A 17222-nucleotide genomic window follows, 5' to 3' on the forward strand; every position below is an offset into this window, starting at 1 on the left:
CAATGGCAGGTAAAGTACATCACTGGAATGTGTTCCGAGTTCTGTTTTCAAACACAAAAGGGCTGACTACGATGCTGTGCGGAAAGCCTCTGAAAAGCAGTCGGATTCCCCTAAACGGTGTCGGAACCTAAACGCCCGACTCCTTTGGACACAATTCAGACCGACCGATTACGATGCTCGAGGTCGGAAAGGAAACTGTTCGGTCAGTTTAAATCGAGTCGGTCGAAGCTGCATCGTACAGCCCTAAGGAAAGAGTTTCTGACTGATGGATTAAGATGTCGGATTTGGACACCCTTTCCGATTCGGTCTGTTCGATGAGAAAAGGCTGTCGGAAACTAACTTTGGGGGTACCTAGCAGGCCCCCATTCATCCCGAGACCTCCGGCTGTGGGCCGAGGGAGTACACATGGGACAGTGTGGCAGGCACTAAGGGGTGCCCACCACAGGATGCAAAGTTTTCTGTAACCACCACCCCTTTTTTCAATGGGAGCCTGTGTTGTCAGAACACAGGCTCCCATTGAAGTCAATCGAAGACTGTCTGAACGGTGCTCGGAAGCATAGTAATCAGATGTGAGGACCCGCCGAACGCGAGTCGGTCTGAACAGAATCCGACAAGGAGTCGGCGGTTTGCTATCCGACCGACATTGTAATGGGGCCAAAAATGTTGAAAGCTGAGATCTTGTATTAGGGTTGCTCCTCCTCCAATTTTGTCCTCAGTCCTTGTGTCTTGTATTGTATCCTGAAGGAAGCAAGAGGTCTAGAAAGTGGTTGATAGTGGCTTTCATGTCATGTCACAGTAAAAAAAAGAAGAAATCAAGATGAAAATGTGTAAAGGTCTCTTATTAACATTTTGTGCAGGGCTGATGAACTGCACCTATGTACTAAGCATTTGTTTCTTAGTTGCCGATTCATTAGGTAGAGTGTTTAGGTCATGCAGTAGGTAAAATGACATTCTCAACATAAGCCTAGAGATTCTGTTTCACATACTGGTGTTATTATTGATACTATATATGCTGGGTCAGTCTGCATTTTTACAGGGCTATGGTGCATTATTTGTAGGGGTATTTTGAGTCCCATTGTCTGCCATCTGTCATTATTTACACTGGCCTGACTGTGGTGCTTTTTTATTTATTTTATTTATTTTTATTTATTTTAAAAGTTTTATATAGCGCGAACAAGATCTTAGCAGATATCAGAGCGCTTTACATAGAAGGGTACATGAGGGAACATAGTCATAGTCAGACAAGTAAATCAATAGATCACACAGTACAAATAGTACAAATAAGTGACTGCAAAGCCAATCATGTGAGTAATAAGACAACTCAAACAAATAAGTAAAGGGGTCAAACATGTAGTACAGATCGGTGCAGGGTGTTAATAGGGTTCGAGATAGTAGTTCAAGTGTATTTAGCCATGAGGATAGCTTTTACTTCTTTTTTAAAGAGTGTAGTGGAGGAGATAAGCCTGGTTTCGGGAGGGAGTGAGTTCCAAATCCTAGGCGCCATTCCTGAGAAGGAGCGCTTGTATGTTTTTTCCTTCCGGAATCTTCGAGGTTTCAGCAGAAGATTGTTTGTGCCTCTCGTGTTTCTAATTCCCCCAGAGATTGTCAATTTCTGAGCAAGGTAGCCGGGTGAGTTTAGGTGTACCGCCCTGTGTGTCATGCAGGCGATTTTCAGATGTATTCTGGCTTCAAAAGGCAGCCAATTCAGGGATTTCAAGTCAGGGGTAATGTGGGAGTGCTTTTTTGACCCAGTGATGAGTCTCGCTGCAGCATTTAGAGAAGCTTTTAGTGGTGCGGTTGTAGTTAGGGGGAGTCCGCAGAGGGCGGTGCTACCGTATTCAATTCGTTGGATGACTAGTGCTTGTACTGCAGTTTGGAAGTCTTTGGCTGGGAGGTAGGGTTTAAGTTTCCTCAGAGTATTGATCTGGAAGTTCGCTCCCTTTGTTGCCTTGCTGATATGTTGCTGCATGTTGAGATTGGTGTCGAGTGTTATGCCTAAAGATTTTGCTGAGTCCACGATGGTGGGTTGGACATTGAGTGCGGTTAGGAGTTTAAGCCAATGTTTAGTGGTGGATATCTTCGCTGGAGGTGAGATCAGAAGGAACTCTGTTTTCAGGGCATTGAGTTTGAGGTGATTGTCGGCAAGCCAGGATTGGGTGCATCTGATTGTTGAGTTCAGGAGCAGGATGTCATTGGGTGATTGTAATTTGAGGTAAAGTTGGGTGTCATCGGCGTACATGTGAAAGTGTACATTGGATGCTTGTAGCAAGGTGGTGAGAGGTTCCATGACTAGGTTGAACAAAGTTGGGGATAGAGAGGATCCTTGGGAGACGCCTAGCGTTACAGGTATTGGCGAGGACATCAGGTTGTTGCTCTTGAATTTCTGCGACCTGTTGTGAAGAAAGGAAGTGAACCACTTGAGGACAGTTCCAGATAAGCCCATTCTTGTGTTTAGTAGTTCTAGTAGAATCTCATGTTTAACGGTGTCGAATGCTGGGGAGAGATCAAGAAGGATGAGGCGGCAGGTGTCGTTTTGGTCTAGCATTTGAAGTGCGTCGTCAATTATGTGAGTCATAGCAGTTTCTGTGCTGTGTCCTGCTCAGAAGCCTGACTGGTGAGGGTTGAGGAGATCGAATTGCTCAATGTGTTTAGTCAATTGTAGTTGTGCGCATTTTTCCAGCAGTTTGGCGAGAGTGGGGATATTGGTGATGGGACGGTAATTGTTGAGATCAGAGGGGTCGGCTGTTGGTTTCTTTAGTAGAGGTGTGACCTGACCAACTTTGAGGGAGTCAGGTATGCTTCCTTGTTGGAGAGAGCTGTTGATGATTTTACTCCAGAGAGGGAGAAGCAAAGGGGTAAAGTCTTTTACTGCGAAGGCAGGGAGGGGGTTCGTGAGGTGATTGGATGGTTTCAGGGTGCTGAGTAATTTGCCAATTTCTTCTTCCGAGTATGTGCCAAAGGTTGACCATGTAGCATTGTTTTTTGGTTCAGTGGGTGCTAGGCATTGGGGTTTGGAGTAGAGGCTTGCGTCAATGAGGAGATCGCTTTTTATTTTATCAGTTTTTTGGATAAAGAAAGCAGCGAAGTCTTCACAGGAGGGTGCCTCACGCCCAGTGTTGAGTGGTTGTGGTTGCTCCTTGGATTGTGACTTGATTAGCTCAAACAGTTTTCTCGGGCGGTTTTTTGCTTGGTCGAGTTGGAGGCTGAAGAAGTCCGATTTTGAGCGTTTTATTTTCCTGAGATCCTTCAGATCTTTTAGGTGCATTGCGGAGGGAGCTGATCTCCAGGTCCGTTCTGCCATTCGCATGTCTCTTCTATCCTCGTTGAGACTCCCGTCGTACCATGGTTTGGAGATTTTAGTAGAGACTCTTTTTAGCTGCATAGGTGCAGCCTCATTAATTATAGAGGTCATAGCGTTGAGATAGTGGTCAGTCAGAGTTTGGACGTCCGTGGCGCCTGTAGGTGGGAGTAGGAGATTGCAACTGTTAGGGGGCAAAGAGCCTGGGTTGAGCTTTTTCGAGTGTCTTTTCCAGACTTTGGGCTTGGAGAGTTGAGCCGGGTTGACTTTGACTTTTTCATTGATAAAGAATGTGATAATATGATGATCTGACCAGTCACAGGGTTGGATGGATTCGAGTTGGATAGAGTCCTCTTTGGAGATGATCAGGTCGAGGGTAGAACGTTTCTCGTGGGTCGGGCTGTTGCATATTTGGGTGAGGTTAAGGGCATCGAGGAAATTTTTAAGACTATTTACCACCGCGTCGTTGCGGTCATTCCAGTGGAGGTTGAAGTCAAAAAGGTATATTTGAGTGAGCTGCCGTCCGGAATTGGTTGAGATCATATCCATGATTTGTTTGGAAAAGGTGAGGTTGTCCCTGGGTGGGTGGTAAATGCTGTGAAGAGAGCATATCGGTTTGCCCTCACTAATAATGTCGAGGCAGATGTATTCCCAGGATGTTGGGGATGGTAGGGATGTGGAATTGACTTTCTGAACCGAGAGGTTGTTCCTGTAGATGCATGCGATTCCACCACCTATTTGGCCTGTTCTGTCGAGCCTGATAATGTGGTAGTTGGGAGGAACCAGAATGTCCATTATGGGTGTCGAAGATTCAGTTAGCCACGTTTCGGTCAGGATGATTAGGTCAAGGTCCCGCGATAAGAGGAGGTCAGCAATGGCTGCGGAATGTTTCGTGGCCGATCTGCAGTTGAGAAGAGTGCATTTGAGACGGGGTGTGTAGAGGGTGTTAGATGGTTCTAGCGAGAGAGGGACTTTTCTAAGGTTATTGGGGATGGAGAATCTGCTGTTTAGTGTGGGTGGTCTAAGGGGATTTGGGTGTATCGTGGGAATGTTGCGGTGTGGGGTGCTTGTGTGAATTTGGGGGGCTGGGTCATAGGAGCGGAGAAGGGTGAGTGTGTCGAGGTCAGAAGAAGAGTTGTGGGTGCGGCGAGGGCGGATGTTACGATTAAGAGCTGGGATCGAGGTCAGATTGGGGGATAGCTGAGTGCGAGAGTTAGTCGGAGGGGTGGGGGACAAGTTTGGAGGGGAGGTGTAGATGTGTGAGGGGTTGCAGGGGTGATGCGGGGGACGAGGGCAGTTGCTGCGCCTATGAGCAGGGATTGATGCCTGGTGTGGGGCGCGATGAGGGTGGGAGTCCACCGGCGGAGTAGGGGACAAGTTGGAAGGGGGGGTGGAGGTGGGTGGGGGGTGTATGGGGTGTGTGGAGAGTAGTTCTTTGATGGCGTGAATGTCTTCTTTGATCTGAGTGAGGGTGGCAGTGATGTATTCCATCGTAGGGTAGGTGGTGGGGGTGGGGGTGGCAGTCAGGGGTGAATGGCTGACCAGGGAATTCGTGTGCAGGTGGGAGGGAGGGCTAGTGTTCGAGCAGGTCTGCGTTGTGTTGGTGTGCGGGATGGGGTTAGGGAGGCGAGAGGTTTTGGGCGGGAGGGGTGTGGATGAGGTAGGGAGGAAGTTGGTGTTATGGGTGAGGGCATTGGTGGTAGGCGGGGGGGTCAAGGTGTAGGCTGGGAGACTGGTAGCCGTGGTGGGGGTGTAGGGAGGGTAATGGGGGCTGAGAGTAGGAGGGGAAGTGGGATTGGAGATGGTCCTGTTGAGGGGAGGGGGAGTTAAATTAAGAGAGGGGGTATGTTCTGCGAAGTTGGTTAGAGGGTAATGAGGACTGAGAATGGGGGGGATAAAGGGGGGAATTGTCGGAGTGCGTGTTATTCTGGTGCTGGACTAAGTTAGGTGTGTTATGGGTGGGAGCTGTGCTGTCAGCGGTGAGCGGGGTGTTAATGCCCGCTGTAGGTGTGATAGGAGTGTTGAAGGTATGTGTGGAGGTCCGCGAGTTGGTAGAAGGGGCGGGGGAAAGAGCGGTGTATGAGGGAGAGCGATCTGTGTCTGTGATTGAGTGCTGAATTGGGATAGTGGGGTTGTGGGTAGGGGATGGGAGGTCAGGGGTGGTAGGTGTGTCCCTGATTGAAGAGTATGTAGCTGTGAGGTCATGGTTGGTGGGACTGGGGGAGATATGAGTGTTTGTCCGTGAATTGGAGAGGTGTTCTTTGAAAGTGGGGAACATGTTGTCTAGCAGTTCCAGGTTCCTGTCTGTGGATTGTGATAGGACAATCCCGTTATTGTAAATAGTGATGGTGGCTCTGCCTGGAAAGACTTGGGATGGTGTGATGGAGAGAGTTAGGCTGTGAGCGGATTTATGTTGCGGTATTTTATATAATGGCCAGAATATGGTGCTTTAAAGGGTTTGATATTGTGGATGCTGACCTGGCGTATATGCTTTTTATGATGGCATTATGGATACCTGGCTAAGTTGTATTATACGAAAACCCCAAGGTGATGGATTGAATGCTTGAATTAATCTCAGCCACTGGCACACTGTGTCAGTGGAACCAAGCTATACGTGACTGATAAGCCTATAATAAAGGTAAAACCAGTCATGGTTTGCTTGTGTTCTGGTTCAGGGAGGACCTGGCTTGGCAGTTCAGACTGGATTGTTCCCATTGGGGCAGAGTTATGACTGATTTGCATATAGCTCGGTACAATCTGAGGTAGCATGGTGTGCAAATTAACAATAGATTGGGATTCGACAACAAGTAATTACCAGTGACTGAGATTAATTCAAGTATTCCATCCATCACTTTTTGTATCCTTTAGTATGTTGTTTTATATTCTTGGACCTTGTGTATCCTGACATATGGTAGGAATTCTACCCTTAAAGATCTGTCTGACTTCTATGAAGGGGTGGGCATAACTTGTGTAATTGTGTGAAGTGTATAAGAAATACCTCTAAATAAAGCAGAACACAAATAGCGAATGAGAGCGGCCACTCGCTAAATGTGCTCTTGTACTAGGATTTTCCCCCAAAAATTATTCAAGAAGGAGTAATCACGTAATTATCGCACTCTAGGGAGGAAGCACTTTTTTGTGGTGTCAGTATAATAATAATAATAATAATAATACAGATGCTTGTAGAGCGAGAACAGCTACCTCTGGGGAGGTGTCCCGGCGCTAGCGAGTCCTGCAGCAAAGAGCGAGTAGTCAGGAGGAAGATCAGGATTATTGCATAAAAAGCCAAGTTTTTAGGAGCTTCCTAAAGCTGGCTTCTGTCGTGGCGGATTGGATGGCAGGGGGCAGGGTATTCCAAAGTTTCGCCGTGCCGGCCGAGAAGGACCTGCCTCCAAGTCTAGCTTTCCTCACGCGCGGGACAGTTAACTTGAGCAGGGAGTTTGAGCGCAGCTCTCGTTTTTGGTGGTAGCCGGGGAGTCGAAGTTTTAGATAATTGGGACACGTGCCTTTTAGCGCTCTGAAAGCCAGGGTAAGCACCTTGAACTTAATTCTGCTTGCCACTGGCAACCAATGCAGCTCGTGCAGATGCGGAGAGATGTGCTGCCTGAAAGGGACACGTTTTATCAATCTCGCAGCCGCATTCTGCACGATCTGTAAGCGTTGCACCGCATATTTGGGCAGACCAAGATAGAGGCCATTTGAATAGTCAAGTCGAGATGTGATTGTTGCATGAACAACCGTTTTTCGACACTCGACTGGTAGCAGAGGCAGAAATTTCCGCAAATTTCTGAGTTTGTGCAGGCAGCCAGCGGTGAGCTGTTGTATATGCGGCAAGAAAGACAGGTTCTCATCCCATCTTACTCCTAGATTTTTTGCATGGGTTCCGGGAGATGGGGCAGGGCCCATTTCCGTTGGCCACCACAGGTCCGGAGGGGGATGTTTGAGATTTCCGAAGAATAGCACCTCCGTTTTGCTCGCATTCATTTTGAGCTTATTAGTGTTCATCCATTTGGCCACGTCTCGAAGACAGCCCCTGATTTTGCTGAAAGCTGCCTTAGACGTGTCTGTATATGGGAAGACCAATTGAGTGTCGTCCGCATATGATATTGCCTTGACCCCCCATTTGGCAATCAAGGTGAAAAGCGGGGCCAAATAGACATTGAACAGCAGAGGGCTGAGTGCCGATCCCTGTGGGACACCACACCAGAGGCTTTTAGGTCCAGAAGAGAAGGGGCCCAGGGCCACTTTCTGGGAGCGATTAGTGAGGTAGGAGAGTAGCCAGTTAAGTGCTTTGTCTCCAAGGCCAATGTCCTTAAGCCGAGTCAACAGTATGCTATGTTCTACAGTATCGAAAGCAGCGGATAGATCCAGGAGCACCAGCATAGCTGATGCCCCTGAATCTAAGGACCACCTGATTGACTCGGCAACCTCAATGAGGGTTGTCTCGGTGCTGAAGCCGGCCCTAAAGCCAGACTGAGTTTCATGTAGGGCACCGCTTTCTTCAATAAAGTTGTTTAGCTGCCGTTGGATCAGTTTTTCAAGCATTTTGCCGGGGGCTGCAAGGAGAGAGATGGGTCGGAGATTGCTCAGATCATCCGGTGCGCCTTGGGTTTTTTTTTCAGCGGAAGAAGAGTGGCCTGTTTTCAACAGTCCGGAAACGTGCCCGTTGCAATGGACGTGTTCCATATGTGTAAGAGGGGAACTGCGATTGCCTCAGACATTAATTTCCACAGTTTAGGTGGACATGGATCATCAGGAGCTCCAGATTTACATTTTTGTATTTCTTTCAATGCCTCAGAGAGGGTGATAGGCTGAAATTGATTTAAGGGGGTAGTGGGAAGCTCAGAAACTCCCAACTCATCCATTAATGTCGGCTCGGGGTCCGTAAAAGTATCATCCACTTTCAATATTTTGGTGTCAAAAAAGTCTGATATGGATTCACAGAGTCTTACGGATGGGATGATATCCGTCTTGATAGCTCTGGGCTTAAAGAAAGATTGAACAATCTTAAAAACTTCTTTGCTTTATTGTTCCGCCTGCTGGATGGAGGTCTCAAAGAAGATTTTGTTTGGCTTTTTTTATGGATAAATGTAAAGCATGAAGGGCTTTTTTATAGCTGGTTTTGGCTGAATCGCAATAATTTGCTCGCCAGAGGCGCTCCAGCTTTTTGCATTTACTTTTTCGGCCATGAGTTCAGGGGAGAACAACGGAGCAGAGGGAGATTCTCTGCGTGACGTAGCGATACTGGCCGGCGCTATAGAGTCCACTACTTTGCCAATCCACAAGTTCAGTGATGCAGCATCGGAGTTTACATCCGAGGTAAGGGGTAGGGGGTTTGCTCGAAGTGCCGGACAAAGTGTGTTCTCTGTTAGATTGTCCCATTTTCTCCGCACATAGGATCGTTTCCCTGTGATCTGAGATTGGGAGGGGATTGAGATGGCCATGGTGATTAAGTAGTGGTCCGTCCATAGCAGTGGTAGCGGAGAGTTGGCTGTTGTGTTCAGTATGTTGGAAAAGAAAAGATCCAGCAAATGCCCCGCCCGATGCGTGGGGCCTGCAATAGCTTGAGTTAGATTGGCCGATTGCAGGGTAGAGATAAGGTGAGTGGCCTGTGGACAGTCAGGATTGTCGGCGTGAAGATTAAAATCACCGGCTACGATATAATAGGAGTGGTCTAGAGAGTTTAGGACTATATAGTCCATAAGCTTGCTCAAGGCTGATGTCGGGCAGTCCGGGGGTCTGTAAATAACTAGGTCTGTAAGAGACAGTTGGGGGGTAATTTGGAGGCAGAAGTGTAACCCCTCAATGCTTGGGAATGTGGTAGAGGGGAGGACAACAATGTGTATTTTTCGTTGTATGTTTTTCTAGAGTAGTCTGACTGGGATCCTGCTAATCAGGACCCCAGTAACTGTGCTTCCGCCCTAAATTTGACTATGGTAAGTACTTTTGTACCACCACAATTGGCTACTGGTGTACCCTTATAAGTTCCTACTATATGGTACTAAGGTACCCAGGGCTTAGGGACACCAGGGGCTCCCTGGGGCTGCAGCACATATTGTGCCTCCCCTGAGAGACCACTCAAACTGTGACTACAGACCTGTAATTGCAGCCTGTGTAAGCTGGTGCTAGCATCACTTACGACAGATATAAGTCCAGAGTTGATCCCCCAGGCTCTGTAAGTGCGGTCAGCCATTTTATACATATCGAGGCCATCCATCAATGCGCAATGGGTAGCTATATAGTTGCTGTGCCAAACCTGGGCATGTTTGGTATAAAAGAATTTGGAATCACACCCCAGCACCGTTACAGGTGTTGGAGGTATGATTCCGTACAGTGGGGGGCTCCTCTGGGAAGCCCCCGTACGACCAGTAACAGTCTTTCACGGTCTGTTAGCAAGTTAGTGCTGCTGTCCACCCCAAACAGGATTCTGCCCTCCTGCTGCTGAGCTGAGCTGAGCTCGAGCAAGAGACAATAGAATTATAGGTTTCTTGTCACAGGGAGGTGTGACCACCTCCCAGACAGGACTTAGTGTATTGGGCTGGGGTGGGGGCGCTTGCCAGCACCACCAGACTGCTTTCAAGGGCACATTTGGTGCCCTTCTTGCATACTCTGGTTTGAGACAGTTCAGGGAGCCCTAGGCTCCCCCTCTGGTGCCAAAATGGACAAAGGACATGGGAGTATCCTCCCCTCTGTCCAGCCCCTCCTCTGGGAGGGACCTCTGGATGTACGACGTTACCATGCATGGCTTTACCACGCGTACCTTTACAACGCGTTTTTCACAACCCAAGTCGTTACCACGACTTGCGTTGGAGTGGTGCGGACTTAGGAATTTTTTATTTACTATTCCAACACCAGCCTACATACAGTAGGGAAGGTGTTGGATAGTAAAATAAATTATTCCTTGTCCTGTAGCGCCCTCCAGCGCAAGTCGTGGTTACGACTTGCGTTGTAAAAGACGCATTGTAAAGGTACTGCGGAGTAAAATCCGCGTGGTAAAGGATGTTCCCCGGGACCTCTGAGTCATCCTAACCCCTTTTTAGGGTACGAAAGGGTTACCTGTGTGGGTAGGTACTCATATTCATCAAGGGACAAGACTCAAGACTGAAACCTGTCACTCTTCATCCGGTGGACACTTGTACTTTGCTGGACTTCGCCTGGAACCGAGACTGCATCAAGGAAGACACGTGCTGCTTCTGGTAGCACTGTTCTGAAAGTCTTCTTTGTCATCTGTGTCTGTGCTTCTTCCAGTACCTTCAACAGACCTGTGGGCAACAAGGACACCCGAAGTATTATCACTTGGAGTGAAGGAGTCACTCTCGTGCATCTGCAGGCACCTCAACGAAGCTGACCGGACTGCTGCTCCTGACGTCTCATGGATTTCAGGATTCCAGGTGGTGGTTCTGCAACTTCATTGAGGCCTGACCTGCCCTCTCAGCAAGTTTGTGGCCAGTATCCCTTGTCGGAACTGCTGGGACAGAACCCCTCTGCACCACGTTGAATTGCCGCTGCCAAAGTTTGTTGGCTCTGCACTCCAGAGATCCTCAGGCTACAAAAATCTGCAGTCTCCTGCATCTCTTCCTGCCAAGATCATTGTTCTCATCTTGTCCTCTGCACCATGGGCCTGCATCTTTAGATAGCTGCTCAAGTACCTCTTGCAACTCCTGTGCCTTTGACCTGTGGGTCCTCTCAATGGTCTTCTCTTGCTTCAGTCAGCTCCCGTGCTTGCTCAGGGGCTGCTCTGAGTCTCCTGCTTCTGGTGAGTCCTTTGGACCTTGCTGCTCCCAACATTGCTCCTTCTTCGCTTTCCACGCCTGTTGCAGCTGCTAAAACTTGTTGGTGCCGGAAACTGAAACCTTTAGTTCTCGACTCCCGAAGAAGAAAAGCTTGTGCATGGCTCCTGGTCTTCCTCAGCGTTGCCTGGGCCTCACAGCTGCAGAAACAAGGTCACTGGCCCTCCCTCCTGCATCCTCCGACATCAGTGAGCATTGCTCTTCCATGCCTTTTGGTCACCTCCGAGTGGTATAGACTCTGTCCCCTCGGTTTACAGGTTCTCCTCTTCAAGAATCCACCCTTGGATTCCACTGGACTCTTGCACAGTCTTCACCAGCGACATCTTTACTGAAGTCCTCCATTGTGGTCTACGGCGATTTAAATGTCACTTTGCACCTATGCATCCGGCTTCCCTGGTGTAGGTATCCTGGTTCCTGGAGTGTCAATGGGTGGGGTGACTCTCCAACCTTCTGTCTTCCATGGGGTTTCTTTAGGGTCCACAGGGAAGAGTCCTTTTTCAAAACTGCAACCACAACTTTTATGTTGACTTCTATTAAATATGCAGCTGTGTTGCCACTCTGCAAATAGCCTGTGTGGGGTTCCTGGGTACTTACCTTGGGTGGTTTCTTGTGTCCACAGCTCTTCTGAGTCTTCTGGTCCAAGTCCAGGCTTCGGTCGCAGTTCGCATTCTACTTTCTTAGCATATGGTTTGGTCTCCCCCTGGAGAACACTGTGTATTGTGCTTACTTACCTCTTGCAATTGAAGTACTGTTGTGTATTTGCATTGATATCTCCAGCTAGGAGATATAGCAATGTGATAGTGAGTGTTGTGTAATAAATAGACATATTTTTATAACTACAGTGTGGTTCATTTTTCGTTTAACCTACACTGATTAGATCTGTTAAAACAAGCTGCTTAATACGCCTTCTGGATAAGCCTGAAGGCCGCTCTCCACAGCTACCACTTAGAGAGCTTTCTATAGTTGTCTAAAAGCACTAAAACCACCATAAGGGTTGTCTGGATTAGTGCAGGGTGCGTCACTTAAATAAGTGGTGAAACCACGAAACCGGTCCTAGGATGCTTGTTTCTGGTCCAGGGGGACCTGGCTTGGCAGTTCGGGCTGGACTGTTCCCATGAGGCACAGGGTGATGACTGATATGCACATGGCCAGGTCTAAACTGGGATGGCATGGTGAGCAAAAGAATGATGGATTTAACCCAGATCTCTTGACTGGGAGTGAATGTTTTGATTTATTCTGCATTCCGTCCATCAATTGTGTGTCTTTTGCACCATGTACTAAGCCAGCCTCCTATAATATGAAAATGAGAGAATAGAAGTTCAGCTTTTTCAGGGCCTTAACCCAGGCACACAGTGTGTATATAGGTTTGCATTTAAGAAAGGGAGAATAGTGCAAATTATAGAGCGCACTCACGGGCACATATTCAAAAATTCAGCATTTCTATTTTTGAAGTTAAAAGATTGCTTCCGGACGAAGCCTACACATAACCCCCAAAATAAAAAAAACATGGTCAAGGAAAATACTTTTTGCACAACAGTATCGAAATCTAACTGCATTTTTTAATCTGTACACGATTATAATGATAATCACATATACAAACAAAAACAAATACATGCAACTCATTAGTTTCGTAAAAAAAAACAAAAAAGTAAATAAATAAACATCCCATTATGTCAGTTAAAAGTAACCGGCTGCAACAGTTTGCAATATCCAGCAGAGGGCCTTCGCATCATACACAACAGATTCAGTTCCAGGGCTGAGCCAAATGAGAACATTTCTGCTGTGAGAAGCAAGACAGAGAAGGGAGTCCTGTCTCTTTAAGGCACCACAGACCGCGCGGCTGGGATCACGCCATGTCTCAACAGTGGGTTAACCCTGGGGAACTGGACCCTTTCCAAATATCAGAGAACAGGCAATTGTTTATAAAGGTAAGCAGCGCAGGAAACAGTGTTAACTTTTCTGACTCAGACCTTGCTTCAGTTCATCCAGGGCAAAGTTGCGAAGCTGCAAGCTTTGCTGAAGCACCGCGCGGTCCATCTGCTTGTAGCGACTGATTTCTTTGCCGTGCACTGCATTCAGTAGCAAGCCATGAGCAGGAGGGCTGACAACAGAGAAGCTCAGCGTGTCCACCGGTACGTCCAGATCCTCAGCATTCAGCGTGGCGGGGCCGATCTCACACATGTCGCCCTCCATGATCTGCAAGGCCAAGAACATAAAAGATGGATTTAAGCATCCCAATTGACGAAGCACTATTATGTGCACAATATCGATTGTATCGTCTTCGGTGTTTAATCATGCTCTTCATGTTACAGCTTGCTGCACAGTGACCCTAATAGTTAATTAATGCGTAAATAGTATTGAGAACTTTACTGAAAGGTAGCACAACATCTCAACATAATATATTTAAGTTCTCCACCAAATGCACATTGACATTTTCCCAATGTTCTTGTTAGAATTTCGACAACTGGGTCAGTGCAAAACATTTGCTCTCAAAGGTGAATGTGACACGTTGATCTCTTTACTAGGGTGTGAAATGCACGTAATATCTTTTTGTGTAATTACGTGAAATTTCAGGAAGATAAGTTAAATGGGAATCCAGCATTTACTGCTATATTTTAGTGTGAAATGTTTCTGGGCGCCATGTCAGATTCCATGCTAAAGCACAGTGCCAAATTAATCAAGTGCCTCGACCAACAGCTACCCACGCTCTGGTCGTTGTGGTGTTTCATAGCATATTTACACACATGCGCTTTACACGAACAGGGTAATGCTGTAATTTTGGGAATTTCTCATAACAAGCTTATCGTAAAATGACAGACATTCTGTAAGATTATACCATCCTAACAATTGTTTTGTCCATGCATACTCTTTACCACCAGCATGAGGATTTTGCTTCTCGGATGGGAAATCTGGTAGCACATGTTAATGCTACTTTATGTGTTCCATTATATGTGTGCCTATAAGTGGCTCTGCCCTGAAGTGCACCTGACACTCTCCACCAAGAGAAAGAAATATAGGGTCCTACGCACAAAGGAGTAAGTCAAGTTATACTTTTGAAGTACTCTTTTAGGACTATTACACATCTTTGTGAACTGACCCAAAAACATATTAAATGGCAATAAAATGTGAATATTCATATACAATGAGTAAACACACTGTGCCCTCCTTGCACTTGGATGTTTTGGGCTCAGTTCATAAGGGTATCCTAAATGCTTTTGTGAATTCACAGTTTCTATCCATTCTCCACACAAGATGCTTGTTTTGTGAGTTTAAGGGCACCCCCTTATCCACCGGTCGCATTTTTTATGCTATCTAGTAATAAAAACCTTAATGAAGGATGTTCTAAATTTCTGACTTCATCACTTAATGTTATGGTAAAAGAATTGCAATTAGTCTCACAAAAAAGTATCACGATTGCCAAACTTGGCTTTGAACACCTAATTCTTTTTATGGACTTATTGAGGAGATTGAGACAAACTTTACCAAAGCAGCATCAGAAGTCGAAACAAACACAAAGGCTTACTCCAGGTCGTAATTAAAAATACTGTCTTGGCCCACGATAGGTACTTTCTGTTTGGTGAAGTATGCGGGAGGGGGGTAAGTTCAGGGGAGGTTCTTTTAAAGTTGCACAGTATTCACAGGCACAGATTCACCACTCACCCCCATCTGTGTTTGTACCAAGAGACACAGCCGTATGCACCCCAACACGTTATAAGTACTATGGGACCTGGGGAGACCCTGGAGCATGTCCGTGTCATGGAATGTCGGTGGGATTCTTGACCAGATTAAATGCAGAGCAGTTCTGAAGTATGCTAAGAGATCAGATTCAAATGGATCCCCCTCGAGCACAGAATAACCGTCACCCACGCCCTCGTCACCAGCAGACTCGACTACGGCAACACACTCTACTCTGAAATAAACAAAGACCTCACCCGTAAGCTACAAAACATCTAAAACGCGGCTGCAAGACTGGTCCTCAACCTACCACGACACTGCCAAATCGCCCAACACATGCGCACACTCCACTGGCTCCCCATCGTGGCTGGAATCACCTTCAAGATCCTCAACAATGCACACAAACAGGGCCGTTTCTACCATTAGGCAGGACTAGGCGGCCGCCTAGGGCGGCAAAAGGAGGAGGGCGGCAAAAACAATGAGTTTGTAAAATTCCCCTTGAATGGCTCGAAAGGCATTGGGTAGCGCCTTCACGTTCACGGCATGTTTGGTGCCAAGGGCTGGGGCCATGCACGCCATATGCGACTTCCGATCGGTGTCGGACCTCTGAGTGAGGTAAGAGTGCCTCGAACTTCCGCCAGGGACTAATCCCCCCAACCCTCCAAAACTCTTCTGGTCAGAGGAGCTGCCAGTCCGGCTCCGGGGCGCAGCTCTCCCTGAAGGATGCAGGCCTGGAAGGATGACGAGGTTAATTAGGTGCCGCTGCAGTAGCAGAGCTCACAGGTACTTCCTCGGCATGTAGGCCATCATTTTCCATCTTCTCCTGTTGAGTTTTGGGGTTCATGATCTTGAAACTGACTATTTCGAAGACCAGAATTAGATTACCTAGAGTTCTGTGTGAAATAATGCCTTAGCTCTCGTCAGGCACGAGCTGCCAGGATACAGGAATACATTTCTCCAGTCACGGGGAATGGGCTGAATACAGGCAGGTAGACGAGCTCTTTCAGAAAGGTGGGAGAACCCTTTCCCTCCTACAGCTGCACAACCAGTGACATGTCACTCGGTGCCAGAGGCAGGGCCTGACTGGACTCGTTTCATTCTACAACATTTCTAAATGGTCTCCATAGACAGGAGGAGGCACGTGCCTTCCACTCCTTCCTCCCTCTCCAAAAAAAATGATTCCTCTCCCTTGAGTTCAGTGGTATCATCCGCCACTTTTACGACTTTCTAGGACTGTCACCTAACGCCATGTTGGTAGGACGCCAGTCCTGGGTTTTATTTTATTATGGTATTTAGAGGTTATGGGAAATACCGGGCAATTCGTAATCATGCCCCAAGTGGACGTGTGTTCAAAAGTTCATGCATATTTCGCTAGGTTGACTGAGAGTGGCACACAGGATCGGGGGGCACCTACCAGTCAGGCAGTATTTCTAGTATTTCTCTAATTTTGGCAAAGCACCGCGTTTTGCGGGTCCTTCGCCCCTGACTTGTGGCGGCCATCTTGGGTGAGTGGGTCCCAGCGCGCCAGCAAGTCCTCTCTCCATATCGCTAGGAGAGTACTTAGGTAGGCAAGGTTTAGCAGCGCGCCCTATTCCAGCGCGAGCGCTACTCATGCAGCGCTCGATTTGTGGCAGCTCTTGATTTTAACTACCCGTTTTGTATTTCATTTAAAACTTTGTTTTTATAGGTATTCCCTGCTCTTACCTGCCTGGCCTCGCATACCCCCACCTCTGCCATCACACCTGCACTCTAATTTTGGCAAAGCACCGCGTTTTGCGGGTCCTTCGCCCCTGACTCGTGGCGGCCATCTTGAGTGAGTGGGTCCCAGCGCGCCAGCAAGTCCTCTCTCCATATCGCTAGGAGAGTACTTAGGTAGGCAAGGTTTAGCAGCGCGCCCTATTCCAGCGCGAGCGCTACTCATGCAGCGCTCGATTTGTGGCAGCTCTTGATTTTAACTACCCGTTTTGTATTTCATTTAAAACTTTGTTTTTATAGTTATTCCCTGCTCTTACCTGCCTGGCCTCGCATACCTCCACCTCTGCCATCACACCTGCACTCTAATTTTGGCAAAGCACCGCGTTTTGCGGGTCCTTCGCCCCTGACTCGTGGCGGCCATCTTGGGTGAGTGGGTCCCAGCGCGCCAGCAAGTCCTCTCTCCATATCGCTAGGAGAGTACTTAGGTAGGCAAGGTTTAGCAGCGCGCCCTATTCCAGCGCGAGCGCTACTCATGCAGCGCTCGATTTGTGGCAGCTCTTGATTTTAACTACCCATTTTGTATTTCATTTAAAACTTTGTTTTTATAGTTATTCCCTGCTCTTACCTGCCTGGCCTCGCATACCCCCACCTCTGCCATCACACCTGCACTCTAATTTTGGCAAAGCACCGCGTTTTGCGGATCCTTCGCCCCTGACTCGTGGCGGCCATCTTGGGTGAGTGGGTCCCAGCGCGCCAGCAAGTCC

General features: G+C 47.7%; 1 protein-coding gene across 1 annotated transcript in view; it reads right to left on the reverse strand.

The window, feature by feature from the left end:
• LOC147747319 (FRAS1-related extracellular matrix protein 1-like) overlaps positions 1–17222 on the reverse strand; it is a 1022199-nt gene that overhangs the window by 592144 nt on the left and 412833 nt on the right. Inside the window, exon 19 of the mRNA XM_086953165.1 lies at positions 13059–13284. Within this exon, the coding sequence (XP_086809291.1) occupies positions 13059–13284 (226 nt within the window). The remainder of the gene's footprint in view (positions 1–13058; positions 13285–17222) is intronic.

The sequence above is a fragment of the Lissotriton vulgaris genome, chromosome 1_1 (assembly GCF_964263255.1).
Source record: "Lissotriton vulgaris chromosome 1_1, aLisVul1.2, whole genome shotgun sequence".
Classification (NCBI taxonomy): domain Eukaryota; kingdom Metazoa; phylum Chordata; class Amphibia; order Caudata; family Salamandridae; genus Lissotriton; species Lissotriton vulgaris.